General features: G+C 41.8%; 1 protein-coding gene across 1 annotated transcript; it reads left to right on the forward strand.

Annotated features, from left to right (window-relative positions):
* Positions 1-325: 325 nt before the first annotated feature.
* C1QTNF2 (C1q and TNF related 2) lies at positions 326-15,336 on the forward strand. Its single transcript, XM_033927182.1, has 3 exons — positions 326-570; positions 7,299-7,553; positions 13,757-15,336. The coding sequence occupies exons 2-3, from the start codon at positions 7,307-7,309 to the stop codon at positions 14,401-14,403; spliced, it is 894 nt and encodes a 297-aa protein (XP_033783073.1). The 5' UTR covers positions 326-570; positions 7,299-7,306; the 3' UTR covers positions 14,404-15,336.
* Positions 15,337-15,721: the final 385 nt, after the last annotated feature.

Raw genomic sequence — 15,721 nt, forward strand, 5'->3', positions numbered from 1 at the left:
CATTAACACACGTTTCTATATGGTCCCCATCCATTTATTGCTATTGCTTCATCTGTGGTTTATAATCATTCTTCGCATCTTTCTATCCTTCAGAAGTGAAATCAGCCTTTTAGCCCTGAGTTTGGAATTATTTCCTGACAAGCTCTTTGTAAACTCTTTAAGAGTTAAACTCTTTCTGCAGTGGCAGTACATTTGGAGAGGGTCAGGAAAAGGAACTGTATGTACTCTGCTCAGCTACATGTGTAAGAGCTTTTCTCATGTCCTTTGCCACGTAAAAAAAAAAAAAAGGCTGAAGGTTATTACACAATTGGAAAAATATGTTTTGGCAACGATGAGTTAAGAAAACTGCAGCAGAGGGAAATCTGGGCGCAGTGGCTGGAGAAATGCATTTTTAAACTGGGTTTTTTTTTGGTTTTTGTTTTTAGAACTTGCTGTTCCTAGACAGTATTACATACATTAGAAACTTTTTTATCTCGGTACAGGCAGATTGTGGACTGGCTTTTCTGATCAACAGACGATTCATAAAGTGATGTACAAACCCAGAATCTTGATTCAAAAAGATTAGAGACGGTGAGTGTAATTTAAATACAAGAGCTGATCAAATAAAACCTATGTGATTTAAGAATGAGCTTTTGGAGCAAGCCAAAGGTGCCTTCTGTCTATGTACACTGGGGACAAATACTCAGTCTCGTGGGAAACATTTCCCAAACAAAAGCTTTTCTTTTTCCATTTCAATTACAGACTTTATATGTTATTGTTGGACAAATTCTGCTCTTCCCTTCTAGTTTAAAAGGGAGTGTCTCTTGCGCCTGTGAGAATGCTGTTCAGGGCCTTGTGATGTGAAGGAATTTCCAGAGCTTTCTAGGACTCTTCAGACAAACAATGTTTGTTATAATCTATTTCCCTAACATGGTATATATAGACCAGTGGTCTCCAACTCAAACCCTTTGCAGGGCCGCATTTTGGATTTGTAGATACTTGGAGGGCCTCAGAAAAAAGAGTGAATGTCTTATTAAAGAAATGGCAATTTTGCATGGGGTAAAACTCTTTCTAGTTTATAAATCTTTCCTTTTGGCTAAGTCTTAATAATAATCTTGTAATTTATAGCTAAAGAGACATATGATCAAGAAACTGTTTTATTTTACTTTTGTGATTATGATAAACATACCGAGGGCCTCAAAATAGTACCTGGCAGGCCGCATGTGGCCCCCGGGGCCGCGTGTTTGAGACCATTGATATAGATGGATACTTCTATTCTATGTATATATATTTGCATGGGTAAATAAGTAACTGGGATTTAAGCTTTGAAAGGCAACTGACATTTGCAATGAAAATACCATCAGAGCTTTGAGGTGGAGCTACAGTGATGCTCTGTTAGTAGTCAGATATCCTTGGAAGACGTCCTCGACTCCTCACCACGGAGCAACTCCAGAGGGCAGCTGGTGAAGCAGAAATGCAAATCTTGACACGGCATCCCCCTAACATTTTCAGTTTCTTTCCTAAGGCCCCCTTTTGTCAAGCGCTGGCCGTCGAGGCAAATGCTCCAGCGCTCATAGGAATTGGATGAATGTCAGAGCATTTACCTCGCTGGCCAGCTGCGGTCAGACTTATCTTCGGTCTAAAGAAATTCGATCGTGACGCCATACTACAAACAGCTACACTGGTTGCCATTGGAAGCTCGTGTAAAGTTTAAGTTCGCCTGCTTCTGCTTTAAAGTTCTTTACGGTCTTGCCCCTAAATACATAACCGAGCTGTTCTCCTTCTCAGCCAACAGACACAAGAGAAGCTCCCACTTGCACTTCGTTTCTCCCCCGGTCAGAGGTTGCAAATTAAGAAAACACTATGGACACCTTCTCTCACATCAAGCAGCTTTATGGGGTAAAGAACTAGAACAACTCCTCTCGCCCACCACTTACGAGGTGTTCAGGAAACACCTCAAAACTCACCTGTTCCTGAAGTACCTAGACAGTTGACTCGTTCCTCTCTCTCCCCCACTTGTTCTCCCTTCCCTTAAGTTCTCTCAACTTGTACTTCACTAATCTTTTGTAAACCGCATAGAACTTAACGGTACTGCGGTATATAAACTGTTATTATTATTATTAAAATGCTCTACAAGTTTCAAGTTTTATTAAATTTTGATAATAAATTCAAAGCGACGTACATTTAAAAAAATTTATCACATGAAGACATACTAAGGACAAAATACAGATGTCATACTTGAAATGGGAGGGAGAAAAGGTAGCACTACAATTTTAAAGAAAAGATACAATTGGGGGGAAAAACATTAGGGAGGGAGACCCTATTTGTTAAAGCTTGCTTGTTCTTCAGGATTACAGATTTAATGGTGGAGCTAAAAATACGTTGATTTAATGCTAGGCTAATTCCCGAAAGCTTCAGTGAAAGGTAGCTTTTTAATGAGCGCTTAAATTGTCCTAATACTGTTTCTTCCTGGAGGTGTATAGGTAAGTGGTTCCATTGCTGGGTGCCTTTACCGCATCTTGATAAAAGGGGGGGCCTAAGTTTTGTCCATTCTGAAGCATTAAAAACAATCACAGTGCACTGCAAGGACAGGAAGGAAATGCGGGTTGCTTTTCCAGTACAATCACTATACAACCAATTCCAAAATTTTGCAATTTTCATGTGAGCCAATGAAGTCTGTCTCTTGCTGCTGCTACTTGTAGAGGCACAAAGAATTAAACTCCGGAAAACTGCCAGAGACACTTAGCAAGATACCAATAGGGAGGCAGATAAGATCAATAGGTTCTCAGAGAAATCGTTGGCTGTCTAAAACCCGTGGCACACAACAACAAACACCACAAAAATTAGAAAGCTCAATAATTTAGTGTAATTAGGAAGTGCCCTCCCCCAGCCGGCCCATCGGTCTACAGAGTTTCATTCTGGTTCCTGAGGAAGGGAGTTTCCTGAAACCATACCTGGTTGACCCATCTGTTGGCGTTCTTCTTTGCTTCTTGGGGAGTTCGTCCTTCACTTTATTTCAGCTAAGTCGGCTGCGTGTGATTCTGGCTTTTTGGGGGAGGTTCTCTTAGAGATTGTTGCCTGTCTTTAGCCGTGTGTGTTGTCTGGTGCTTTATTTTGGCACTTTTTCACTGTTTGATTGATTTATCCATTGATTTATTTCACACACACTGGAAGAGCCCTATGATGGTGTGGGGGCAGGGACTGGTTGTCCTTGTCTCATGATTTGAGCGCAGGAGCATTGCTCCTATCGGTGCCTTATCACACTGAGGGTACTTCCTAATTACACTAAATTATTGAGCTTTCTAATTTTTGTGGTGTTTGTTGTTGTGTTCCACGGGTTTTAGACAGCCAACGATTTCTCTGAGAACCTATTGATCTTATCTGCCTCCCTATTGGTATCTTGCTACTTGTAGAGGTGCAGAGCTAGAGGTAGGTACTGTGCTGTTTCTTATTTAATAACAGATAATGGATAATATGGATGAGCAAACAAATTAGGCCATGGAGAAAACTAGCTTAACAGTTAGAGCATTTGGTAGTGAACTAGAAGAGCCATAAGAATAATCTTATTGGGTCTAGCCCAGTTTCTCATCTTAACAGTGACCAATCCAGTTCAAGCTGGGATGTCTATGCTTCAAGGTATTATCTGGTCTAGCCCCTAAATACATAACAGCCCTCTTCTCATTCCCAACCAACAGACATGAAAGAAGTGCACATCTGAAATTCGTCTCCCCACCGGCTAGAGGATGCAAATATAAGAGATACCATCAACAACTTCTATCGTATCAAGCAGCCTTATGGGGCAAAGACCTAGAAAAACTAATCACACTCACAAACAATTATGGAGAATTTAGGAAACACCTAAAAACATTCCTGTTCTCGAAATACCTAGGTAACGAACAAGAACAATAGCCCCCTTCGCAATCCCACCCAAATCTGATCTTGTAAACTGCTAACCCCTAATCACTAACAATGAATGCTCCATTCAATTTATGGAATTTTCTAATCCATTGTAAACCACACGGTACTTCATGGTCCTGCAGTATACAACCTATTGTTATTATTGTTAATGCTGTTACTATCAGATGAACACTGCCATACTCTGTAAGTAGCTGTCTGTTCAGTTTCTCTTTATTGTAAACCGCCTAGAAGTCGCAAGATTGTTGGCGGTATATAAAAATAAAGTTATTATTATTATTATTAGTACCTGGCAAAACCCAAATAGTAACAACATTCCATGCTACCAATCCAGGGCAAGTAGTGGCTTCCTCCACGTCTGGCTCAATAGCAGACTATGGACTTTTCCTCCAGGAACTTGTCCAAACCTTTTTTAAAACCTGCTACGTTAACTGCTCTTACTACAACCTCTAGCATCGCGTTCCAGAGTTTAACTATTCTCTGAGTGAAAAAACTATTTCCTCCTATTGGTTTTAAAAGTATCTCCCTGTAAGTTTGAGTGTCCCCTTAGCCTTTGTAATTTATGACAGAGTAAAAAAAAAATCGATCCACTTGTACCCATTCTACTCCACTCAGGATTTCCTAGACTTCAGTCTCAGCCGTCTCTTTTCCAAGCTGAAGAGCCCTGACCTTTTTAGTCTTTCCTCATACAAGAGGAGTTCCATCGCCTTTATCATCTTGGTCGCTCTTCTTTGGACCTTTTCTAGTTCTGCTATATCTTTCTTGAGATAAGACGACCAGAATTGAATGCAATACTCAAGGTGAGGAGCAAAACAGAGGCATTATAACATTCTTAATCTTGTTTACCATCCCACTTTATCCATTAAACTTTCCATTGCCTCAGATAATAACCTATTACCGTATGATCCCTCCAGGGACAGAAAAATACCTGCATTGCCTCAATGTACACCATCTTAATAGCCTTTGAGCTTGCAGGCAGCATATAAGAAATGCAAATATAGTCTTTATCTGCCCTCACTGCCCGACTAATGTAATGCAGCTCTTATTTAGCTTCCTGAAGTTAACACTTCCGTCCTTTGGGTCAAACGAAGAGGCCAGAAGAAGAAGGGACACTAAGTTGCTTAGCAAGTTTTCAAGTTTTATTTAAAATTTGATATACCTTTTTCTAACAGCGGCCAATCAAGGTCACAAGTCCCCGGCAGAATCCCAAAAGTTGTTTCTTCAAAAATTGTTCTTTTAATAAGACATGACGCCTAAGCCACTGAGCCAAACCAAAAATGAAATGAAAAACTGCAGAGATGATGTACAGGATTCACAAACTTTATTGACGACAAAAGACTATTGTTTTCCATAATGTGGTTCTCAATGGTAAAAACTGGAACCCGACACAGTCTGCGTTTCGATGAAACTTCTTCCTCAGGGGTCCAAGATATGATCCTCAATTATGGAAAACCATTAGAGATATTGCTGAAATTTAACAGCGTGGTTAATGGACTAGAAAAAGTACTGTAGCAGACCATCGCAGTAAAATACTGCTCTTGATGTTTGCACTGATTTCTCCCATTCTGGGTCTATGGGGAACATCTTTTGGAATCAAAGCACTAAAGATTGAAGCAGGAGAGTCTATGGTGCTGTCAGTCTCTGTTCACTATGTTACTCTAACTCAGAAGAAGAAAGCACACTGCTAATATAAATTCAGTTTACACACAGCTTAGCATAGTAGATGATGGCAAATAAAGACCAAGGGGCCAAATTTCAGACTGTGTGAGGCAGCTTGGCTACCTCCCACTATAGTTAACATGGTGACACTATTACTAGAATGATCATGTCAAAGCTGGACTAGTTCTTGTCCTATCCCACTGCATGCTGTTCACCTTATTTTCGGACTAAAGAAATGATTCTATCAAAAACTTCACTGGCTGCCGGTAGAGTCCAGAGTCCTGTTTAAGTTCTCATGCATTTGTTATAAAGCAGTTTTCGGGATGCTACCTGACTACCTTGCTCCTCACTTTTCTCTGAGTCACACCGACAAGAATACACGTAGGATAAATTTGTTCAACTTCCCCTCTATAAAATCTTGCCATTATAAGAAGTTCTTTGAGAGAACTTTCTCATTTCAGACTGCCAAATTGAACATGTGGCTCGGTAAAACTATGCAAGAGGCTACTTCCTATTTTGATTTTAGAAAATTGTTAAAAACACATCTGTTTGATAGGTTGACATCTTAATGCATTCTGTTTTAAACTATCTCGCCTTTTAATTGATGTATTTTAATAATATCTGCCTGTGTTATCCGTATGTTATCTATTTGCACTGTATATACCAACTTTTCTTGTTGTGAACCGCTTTGAACCTTTTTGGTATGGCGGTATATAAAAAATAAATTATTATTATTACTTCAGAGTTCTCTGCTGAATTTTACCTGAACAGCAGGAATATCTTCATGCAAGCCAATAATGAAATGATTCATATATGCAGTGGTTTTCAAGCCTGTCCTGGGGACCCCCCCCCCCCCGGCCTCCCCCCACCAGTCATGTTTTCAGGATATCCCCAATGAATGAGAGAGATATGGCCTAAAACTTAGCCAATCAGGCCAGTGGCATAGTAAGGGGGGTGCCCCAGGCATCATCATCACAGAGAACACCTGCTCCTCTCCTCCCCCGTGTACCTCTTTAAATGTCTTTCTTCTTGGCCACTGTCTATCTCTCTGTTTTTATTTTGTGTCTGTCTCCTTGGACACTGTTTGTGTTCTTGGCTGTTGTCTGTCTGTCTGATGATTTTTTTTTTCTGTCTGTCTCTCTCATTGGTTGCTGTATGTCTGTTTGGTTTTTTTTGCTGTCTGTCTACTTTGCCGCTGTATGTCTGTCTCTTTTCTTTCTGTCTTTCTATTTGGCTGTCTTTTTTTTGCTGTCTGTCTCCTTGGCCACTTTCTGTATTTCTTTTTTTTTTGTCTCTCTCCTTGGACGCTGTATGTCTATCTGGTTTTGTTGTCTGTCTCTTTGGCTGCTGTATGTGTGTCTGTTTTTTCCTGTGTTTCTCTTTCTCCCTTTAAACTATACAAATCAACTTTGTCCGTCAAATAAACTTTGTCCATCAAGTGTAAGAGATCTGGCAAGCCCGCACATCACCTTGGGGTCTGCAAGAGAGAGAGAGATCCGTTGTAAGCGCGCATGCGCACTCCTGCCGACCACGGAACTACAGATCAGGGAACACACCGGTAAGAGTGCGCATGCACGCTTAGCGTTTTATTATAGTAGTAGATAGATGTAGCAGCATCCCTGTATTTAAATGAGTAGACTCGACCATTGTACTGCTGTCCCTGGTGCAGTATTCACGTTATTATTCTTTGATAAGACATGGATTTTGTGTTAATGCTTTGTTCATGTTTGCTCTGATTGGGGCAGGCTGCAGCATGCTTTCCTTGGTACTTCTGATTTGGATGATCTCCTGCACGTTTAACCATATCTGCGGATTAGTTAAAGGAGAGTCCTACTCCCAGAAAGCGCAACCCCAACTCCTCTGCAGCATACCAGGACCTCAAGGACCTCCAGGTATTCCAGGAGCTCGTGGGTCTCCAGGAACAGTTGGGAGAATGGGGTTTCCAGGAAAAGATGGCCAAGATGGAAAGGATGGTGAGAAAGGAGAAGAGGGTGAGGAAGGTAAGAAACTCAACATTTAAAGACATTTTGGGATCAATTCAGACTTCAAAAATAGAGATATGAGAGCAATCTCATAATTGGACGCTTCCAATTAGGTGCCCAGAGAGTGCATAGTAGGTGCATTCTTTCTTTTAAAAAATACTAGCATAACTGAATATTAATGTACTTAACATATAGGTGCTGGCACTTATGCCAGGCATAGAGCTAATGAAAATCCAACACCTAAGTGTGACAGATTTGCATATAACTTATCGTATTCTGTCAGTTACTCATGGAGGTGGGAGTCCTGCCTAGGTTCTTCCCATGCTCTGCACCTGTGTATGCCACACTTTGTAAATTACAGAATAGAATTAAGGCACTATGCTAGTGCTTAAATATGTAAATCCTCCTATTTAAATTGCTTGCCAAGGCTAAATGGTAATATTCAGCAGCACTTTACCAGACAGTGCTGCTGAGTATTGCCTCTTAATGGCCAACCACTAGCAGTGAGGTTAAGGGCAGTGTGGGTCAGAATTTGGATGGAGCATGAACCTAGCTGGTTAGCTGCAATATTCAGTCCAGTAGCTGGCTAAGAGCCATGGTAGTGAGTTCCAGCATGGCAAATTGAATGGGCTGAGTCACATTTGCTGCTTGGGAATCGCTATAGCAGCTTTGTAAAGGGGAGCCCAAGTCTGTGATCCTTAAGCAAAAGAGACCCTGATTTGGGACTATCAGGACAAAGTGACTGATGCAAGCGCACCCCACCCATTCCTCTAACAATAGCACCCCTCCCCATACTTATCTATCCATTTGAATGCCTCCTTATGGACTTCACCTGAATCTGTGCCATTTTTTAAACCCTCAGTGGAATATTCTAAAAGTATATATTTTCAAGCAAGTCCATAAAAGATGTTTTATTTATTTAATCATTTTCATATCCAACCCACTCTACCACATACACAAAGTGAGAAAAAACAGAATAAAAATAACATAAAACACAAGCATATAATAGAATTGATCAACTTTGAATAAATTCAAAACATAATCAAAGGCATACCTAAAATAACATTAAAGTATTTTTATCATCCTTCATCATTTTACTTATACACTCCATTATTATAGCTATATTCTTTATTATGGGAGACTAGTGCCCTTTTGTTATTGCCGTTCACCTAAGTATACCCCTGCTATGTATGTACGTGGCCTAGAAAGCCGACACGAAACGCTAATGCTTGCACTATTTTTGGTGAAAACTAAAATCTTCGGCCCTCTTTTATCAAACCACGAGTGTTTTTTTTATCGCCAGCCACTGCAGCAAAAGCTCTGATGCTGATAGAATTCCTACGAGTGTCAGAGCTTTTACCACGGCAGCCAGCAATAAAAATCCCTAAAGCAGCTTGATAAAAGGGGGCCTTTGTAGGCTGTGACACTATTGTCGGACCGACAGATAAGATGCCCTGTCTAGCACGTGAGTATTCAAGAATAGATCTGTCTCTTCTTTTTGGAGTTGATCTTTTTTCCATAGTATTTCTATATTAAAGGTTCTGCCTGTATTATTGCAAATGTTGTAATATTAATTGTATGCATTAAGATAAACTGTGATGAGGAATATTTGTAAAGAGTACAAATTTGGTCCAATACACAGTCTAATAGAGGCTTACAATGGCATTCTTACTAGTTTGACATATGTATAAATTCAAGTTTTTATTTATGCCGCCTATCAAGATTATCTAAGTGGTTTTACAATCAGGTACTCAAGTATTTTCCCTATCTGTCCCGGCGGGCTCACAATCTATCTAATGTACCTGAGGCTATGGAGGACTGAGTGACTTGCCCAGGGTCACAAGGAGCAGCGCAGGGTTTGAACCCACAACCCCAGGGTGCTGAGGCTGTAGCTCCAACTACTGCACCACATACTCTTCCACAATGAATATGCATGAGATATTTGCATCCAATCATTGGCATAGTAAAAGGGGGGGGGGGGTTGATCTGCCCCGGGCGCCATCTTGGTGGATATGCCAGCACCTCTCCTCCTCTCTGACCCCTTGCTGCGCACGCGCCTTCCCTCTGCCACCAAGCAACTCCCCTGCCCTCCAATCTCCCTGACCCCTCCCACAAAACCCCAGTAGTCCAGCGGGTCGGGGGGTTCCCGGATCAGACCCCCCCCCAGCTTGAGAATCCTCCACCCTCATCGCCCCCCCCTCCCCACACCCTTCATCGAAAATCAGGAAGAAGGGACTCCATCCCCTCCAGCCTCCCAAGGCTGCCCCACCATGGCGGCCCTTCCCCCCTCCCGGTGCATTGATGTACATAAGAATTGCCACTGCTGAGTCAGACCAGTGGTCCATCATGCCCAGCAGTCCGCTCACGCAGCGGCCCTCTGGTCTAAGACCAGCACCCTAACTGAGACTAGCCCAACCAGCGCACGTTCTTGTTCAGCAGAACCTTGTCTAACTTTGTCTTGAATCCTTGGAGGGTGTTTTCCCCTATAACAGCCTCTGGAAGAGCGTTCCAGCTTTCTACCACTCTCTGGGTGAAGAACTTCCTTATGGTTTATACGGAATCTATCCCCTTTCAACTTTAGAGTGCCCTCTTGTTCTCCCTACCTTGGAGAGGGTGAACAACCTATCCTTATCTACTAAGTCTATCCCCTTCAGTACCTTGAATGTTTCAATCATGTCCCCTCTCAATCTCCTCTGTTCGAGGGAGAAGAGGCCCAGTTTCTCTAATCTTTCGCTGTACGGCAGCCCCTTAACCATCTTAGTCGCTCTTCTCTGGACCCTTTCGAGTAGTACCATGTCCTTCTTCATGAATTGCGACCAGTGCTGGACGCAGTACTCCAGGTGAGGGCGTACCATGGCCCGGTACAGCGGCATGATAACCTTCTCTGATCTGTTCATGATCCCCTTCTTTATCATTCCTAGCATTCTGTTTGCCCTTTCTGCTGCCGCCGCACATTGTTTGGATAGCTTCATCGACTTGTCAATCAGAACTCCCAAGTCCCTTTCCTGGGAGGTCTCTCCAAGTACCGCCCCGGACATCCTGTATTCGTGCATGAGATTTTTGTTACCAACATGCATCACTTTACACTTATCCACGTTGAACCTCATCTGCCATGTCGATGCCCATTCCTCGAGCTTGTTTATGTCACGTTGCAGATCTTCGCAATCCCTCTGCATCTTTACTACTCTTAATAACTTCGTATCATCCACAAATTTAATCACCTCACTCGTCGTACCTATGTCCAGATCATTTATAAAGATGTTAAAGAGCACGGGTCCAAGCACCGAGCCCTGCGGCATCCTACTGGTGACGCTCTTCCAGTCCGAGTATTGTCCATTTACACCCACTCTCTGTTTCCTATGCTCCAGCCAGTTTTTAATCCACGTATTTCACCCTCAATTCCATGGCTTGCAATTTTCCGTAGTCGTTCATGCGGAACCTTGTCGAACGCCTTCTGAAAATCCAGACATATAATGTCGACCGGATCGCCCTTGTCTATCTGTCTGTTTACTCCCGCAAAGAAGTGCAGCAAGTTCGTCAAACACGATCTGCCTTTGCTAAAACCGTGTTGACTGGTCCTCATCAGTCCGTGTCCGTCAAGGTGATCAATGATACTGTCCTTTATCAGTGACTCTACCATCTTTCCCGGTACCGAGGTCAGACTCACCGGTCTGTAGTTCCCCGGATCTCCCCTCGAACCTTTCTTGAAGATCGGTGTAACATTCGCCACCTTCCAGTCTTCTGGAATCTTTCCCGATTTGATCGACAGATTAGCTATTAGTTAAGCAGTTCAGCTATGGTCCCTTTCAGTTCCTTGATGACCCTCGGATGGATGCCATCCGGTCCCGGGGATTTATCACTCTTAAGCCTAACAATCTGCCTACATACCTCTTCTAGACTGACCGTCAATCCTATCAGCTTTTCGTCTTCGTTTCCAGCATATAGCCTGATGGGTTCTGGTATGCTGTGTACATCTTCGGTAAATACAGATGCAAAAAATGTGTTCAGTTTGTCAGCGATTGCTTTGTCCTCCTTTAGCGCTCCCTTTATTCCATGGTCATCCAACGGTCCCCACCACTTCCTTTGCAGGTCGTTTCCCCTTAATATATCGAAAGAACGGCTTGAAGTTTTTCGCCTCCTTGGCTATTTTTTCCTCGTAGTCTCTTTTGGCCCTTTTACCGCCTTATGGCACCTGCGTTGATGTTGTTTGTGCTTGTTCCAGTTTTCATTGCGACCTTTTCCATTCCTTAAATGAAGTGTTCTTGTCTCTGATCACTTCCTTCACCTTTACAGTGAGCCACGCCGGTTCTTTGTTCTTTTTCCTCATGGATCCCTTGTTGATACGTGGTATATATAGATTTTGCGCCTCAGTGACTGTGTCCTTAAAAAGGGACCAAGCTTGCTCTAGCGTTTTTACAGTGCTTATCTTCTTCTTAATCTTCTTCCCTACCATGAGTCTCATCCCTTCGTAATTCCCTTTTCGGAAATTAAGTGCTGTGGCTATCGTTTTGGACCAATATTTCTCCCCTGCATCCAGATCAAAGCGGATCATATTGTGATCGCTGCTTCCCAGCATCCCTTCTACTTCTACATCTTGTGCTGGTCCTCGCAGGCCATTTAGAATTAAGTCCAGAATTGCATTTCCTCTAGTATTTTCCTTGACAAGTTGTTCCAGGAAGCAATTGCATACAGCATCCAAGAACTTGGTCTCTCTAATGCAGCCGGAGGTGCCTAGGTTCCTGTCTATTCCCGGATAGTTGAAGTCACCCATGTGTTTAAAGTCTATGCAAAGAAAATGTCAAAAGGGAAAACATATCTTATTCCAATGGAAGAACTAAGAAAGACAGAAAAGGTGACCTGTGATGCTCAATTTCTTTATTGTGATTAAGACTTGACCCTTACGTGTTTTGGCCACTATGGCCTGCTTCAGTAGTCTACAAATAGAATAAAACTAAATATCTTACAAAAACAAAACTTGATAAAAACAACCCACAAATTTAAAAATAACATCCAAATTAAACAAGCAAATAGTATGATAATTATCGCTTATATAATGTAGAGATGAAACTAATGCAGAAAAACTAAATACTTTTATGCATAACTAAAATTAAAATGCAATGCTTTTATAAGTGTATGAAAAAAAGGAACTTTTGTTTTATATTTATAACACATGTATATATGAAAAATGGACATGACAATGAAGCCGTCGGCACAGTGTGCAGCGGCCGCTAAGAGAGCGAATAGAATGCTTGGTATAATCAAAAAGGGTATTACAGCCAGAACGAAAGAAGTTATCCTGCCGTTGTATCGGGCGATGGTGCGCCCGCATTTGGAGTACTGCGTCCAATATTGGTCGCCGTACCTTAAGAAGGATATGGCTTTAGTCGAGAGGGTTCAGAGGAGAGCGACACGTCTGATAAAAGGGATGGAAAACCTGTCATATGCTGAGAGATTGGAGAAGCTGGGTCTCTTTTCCCTGGAGAAGAGGAGACTTAGAGGAGATATGATAGAGACTTATAAGATCATGAAGGGCATAGAGAGAGTAAAGAGGGACAGATTCTTCAAACTTTCTAATAACAAAAGAACAAGAGGGCATTCGGAAAAGCTGATAGGAGACAGATTCAAAACAAATGCTAGGAAGTTCTTCTTTACCCAACGTGTGGTGGACACCTGGAATGCGCTTCCAGAGGATGTAATAGAGCAGAGTACGGTACTGGGGTTCAAGAAAGGATTGGACAAATTCCTATTGGAAATGGGGATAGAGGGGTATAGATAGAAGATTACTACACAGGTCCTGGACCTGTTGGGCCACCGCGTGAGCGGACTGCTGGGCATGATGGACCTCGGGTCTGACCCAGCAGAGGCATTTCTTATGTTCTTATATAGATCCCAGAATGATAGTAATACATTAAACAGAGTTCTTGTATTAGAAGTGCACTTTACTAACATATCTGGTTATCAAATGCAAACCTTTTCTGTCTTTCTTGTGTCTCTACTGTGTGAAGGTAGGATCTCCTGTTTTGGTGTGGTGTTATTCCTAATGGAAGCCAAATATCAATGATTAAAATCCCATTTTATGTTGGTCATGTCAAAGGATGGATGGTAACTTGGACTGTTTTACATCTATGTTGTTCTATCATAAAATATCTTCTTTCTGTACATGTCATGCGCCAGACACTGTTGCCATTTCAAATCTAACCTTTATGTGATTTCTGTTCCAGGTGCACCAGGCAAAGTGGGAAATGCTGGTAAACCAGGAGTGAAGGGGAAGAGAGGGTCCATTGGTAGAGCAGGGCCGAGAGGACCAAAGGGTATTCCTGGAGATCCAGGGAAAGGAGGTGTAGAAGGGAAGAAAGGACCAAAAGGAGAAAAGGGAGACAGCGGGATGCCCGGGCTTTGCAAATGTGGCACAAAAAGAAAAAAATCTGCATTCTCTGTTGCAGCCACCAAAAGTTATCCCAAAGAGCGTTTGCCTATTAAGTTCGATAAAATCCTTATGAATGAAGGAGGGCATTACAACTCTACCAGTGGGAAATATGTCTGCAGCATCCCTGGCATTTACTACTTCACATATGACATTACTTTGGCCAATAAGCATTTGGCTATTGGGTTGGTACACAATGGACAATACCGGATAAAAACGTTTGATGCTAACACTGGCAACCATGATGTTGCTTCTGGATCTACTATTCTCCCTCTCAAGCGTGGTGATGAGGTATGGCTTCAGATCTTCTACTCTGAGCAGAATGGTCTTTTCTATGACCCTTACTGGACAGACAGTTTGTTCACTGGTTTTCTCATCTACCCTGATGATCGAAATAAAGGAGTCGAGGAACTTGACATGAAAGAAAACCTGCCTATAAGTTAAAAAAAAAAAAAAGTCATGTAGGAAAATTACTATTTTACAGCAATCTACTGGGCTTTACTAGAGTGTTAAGATTGGTCAGATATTCCTCCCCTTACAACATCTACCAATGAAATTCCAGGTTACAAGCCTAAGTGTGATACAATCATGGCAACATTTCAAAAGGGGTTCTTTTGGGAATGAAATCTGTTCTCTCTAAGCCTCGTTTACAAAACTTCTATAAAACCATTCAGCTGGTTTCCTCATAGAGTCTCAGGAACAAAGGATTAATCTTCACATTGCTCAAAATCATTAGCAGTCAGCAGGAACACCTTGTCTCCTCTATCCCACCACCTTCCACTCCAGCTGTAATAAGAAAAAGGACGCAATTTACTACAGGTCAAAGAGATTTTAGGTTTGTGATCTGGCAAAATCTCAGCACAAGATAGGGTAGAGGTCCACTGGCACCGCTATTTAACAGGACAACATTAGAAGGCTGGTGTCCATCTCAGAACCACAACAGACTCTTCTGATCTTTCTTCTATAGATTAAAAAAAGCAATGCAGAATTCCCACTCTGCAGAATTCTCCCATGCACAGCTGTGATTCAACACACGCTGTCACAAAACTTTCTGCATAAATAAGAAGTTTGTATTTTGGGCCATCTTTAGAGCTACACGGTTAAGCGATGACCCTCTTTAGTGTCTGGGAATACTCTCACTTCCATCGTGTCAGTATTTTTTTTTTTCTTTACAAGTGTGAGATTTCTCACAAACATGGCAGTATGAAACTTAACATTATTAATGTACACTAAACATCAAGATGGAGGAAACAGGGATATTCTTCAAAGCATGCCCATCTATGTGCTAATTCATAATTACTGTAATCTTGTATTTATATATACCATGTATCGTACTGTATACCACAGTGCAATATAAAAATATAAAAAATAAACTAACTGCTCTGTTTCAGATTATAATCACTTGGAACAGATAAGTTTATAAAAGGACACAGAATATTCGAACCAATGTGTGCTATTGGGTTTGCATGTATTAGCACAGAAAGAGAAAGGCTTTACCTGCTATTTGGCTTTCCTTTCTCTCCAACCAATCCAGACAGATGGGTTATGCATTCCCACCAACAAATGTAGAGATGAACTTCTGTATGAACTGTTGTATGGAATGTGCCCAAGTCAGACAAGGTATGGGGAGATGTACCGTATATACTCGAATATAAGTCAAGACCCCCTTTTTCCCCCCCCTTTTAAAAGGAGGAAAAATGGTTGACTAAATGGTTGAGTAAAAGGAGGAAAAATGGTTGACTCGAATTCTCAGGAGCCATTA

This window comes from Geotrypetes seraphini, chromosome 18, assembly GCF_902459505.1.
Source record: "Geotrypetes seraphini chromosome 18, aGeoSer1.1, whole genome shotgun sequence".
NCBI lineage: Eukaryota > Metazoa > Chordata > Amphibia > Gymnophiona > Dermophiidae > Geotrypetes > Geotrypetes seraphini.

What these genes read in the sequence shown, in the direction of transcription:
- C1QTNF2 (XM_033927182.1), top strand. Translation starts at nt 7,307, where the DNA reads ATGCTTTCCTTGGTACTTCTGATTTGGATGATCTCCTGCACGTTTAAC. An exon ending in AGGAGAAGAGGGTGAGGAAG is followed by an intron (nt 7,554 to 13,756) that starts GTAAGAAACTCA and finishes TTTCTGTTCCAG; the next exon opens with GTGCACCAGGCAAAGTGGGA.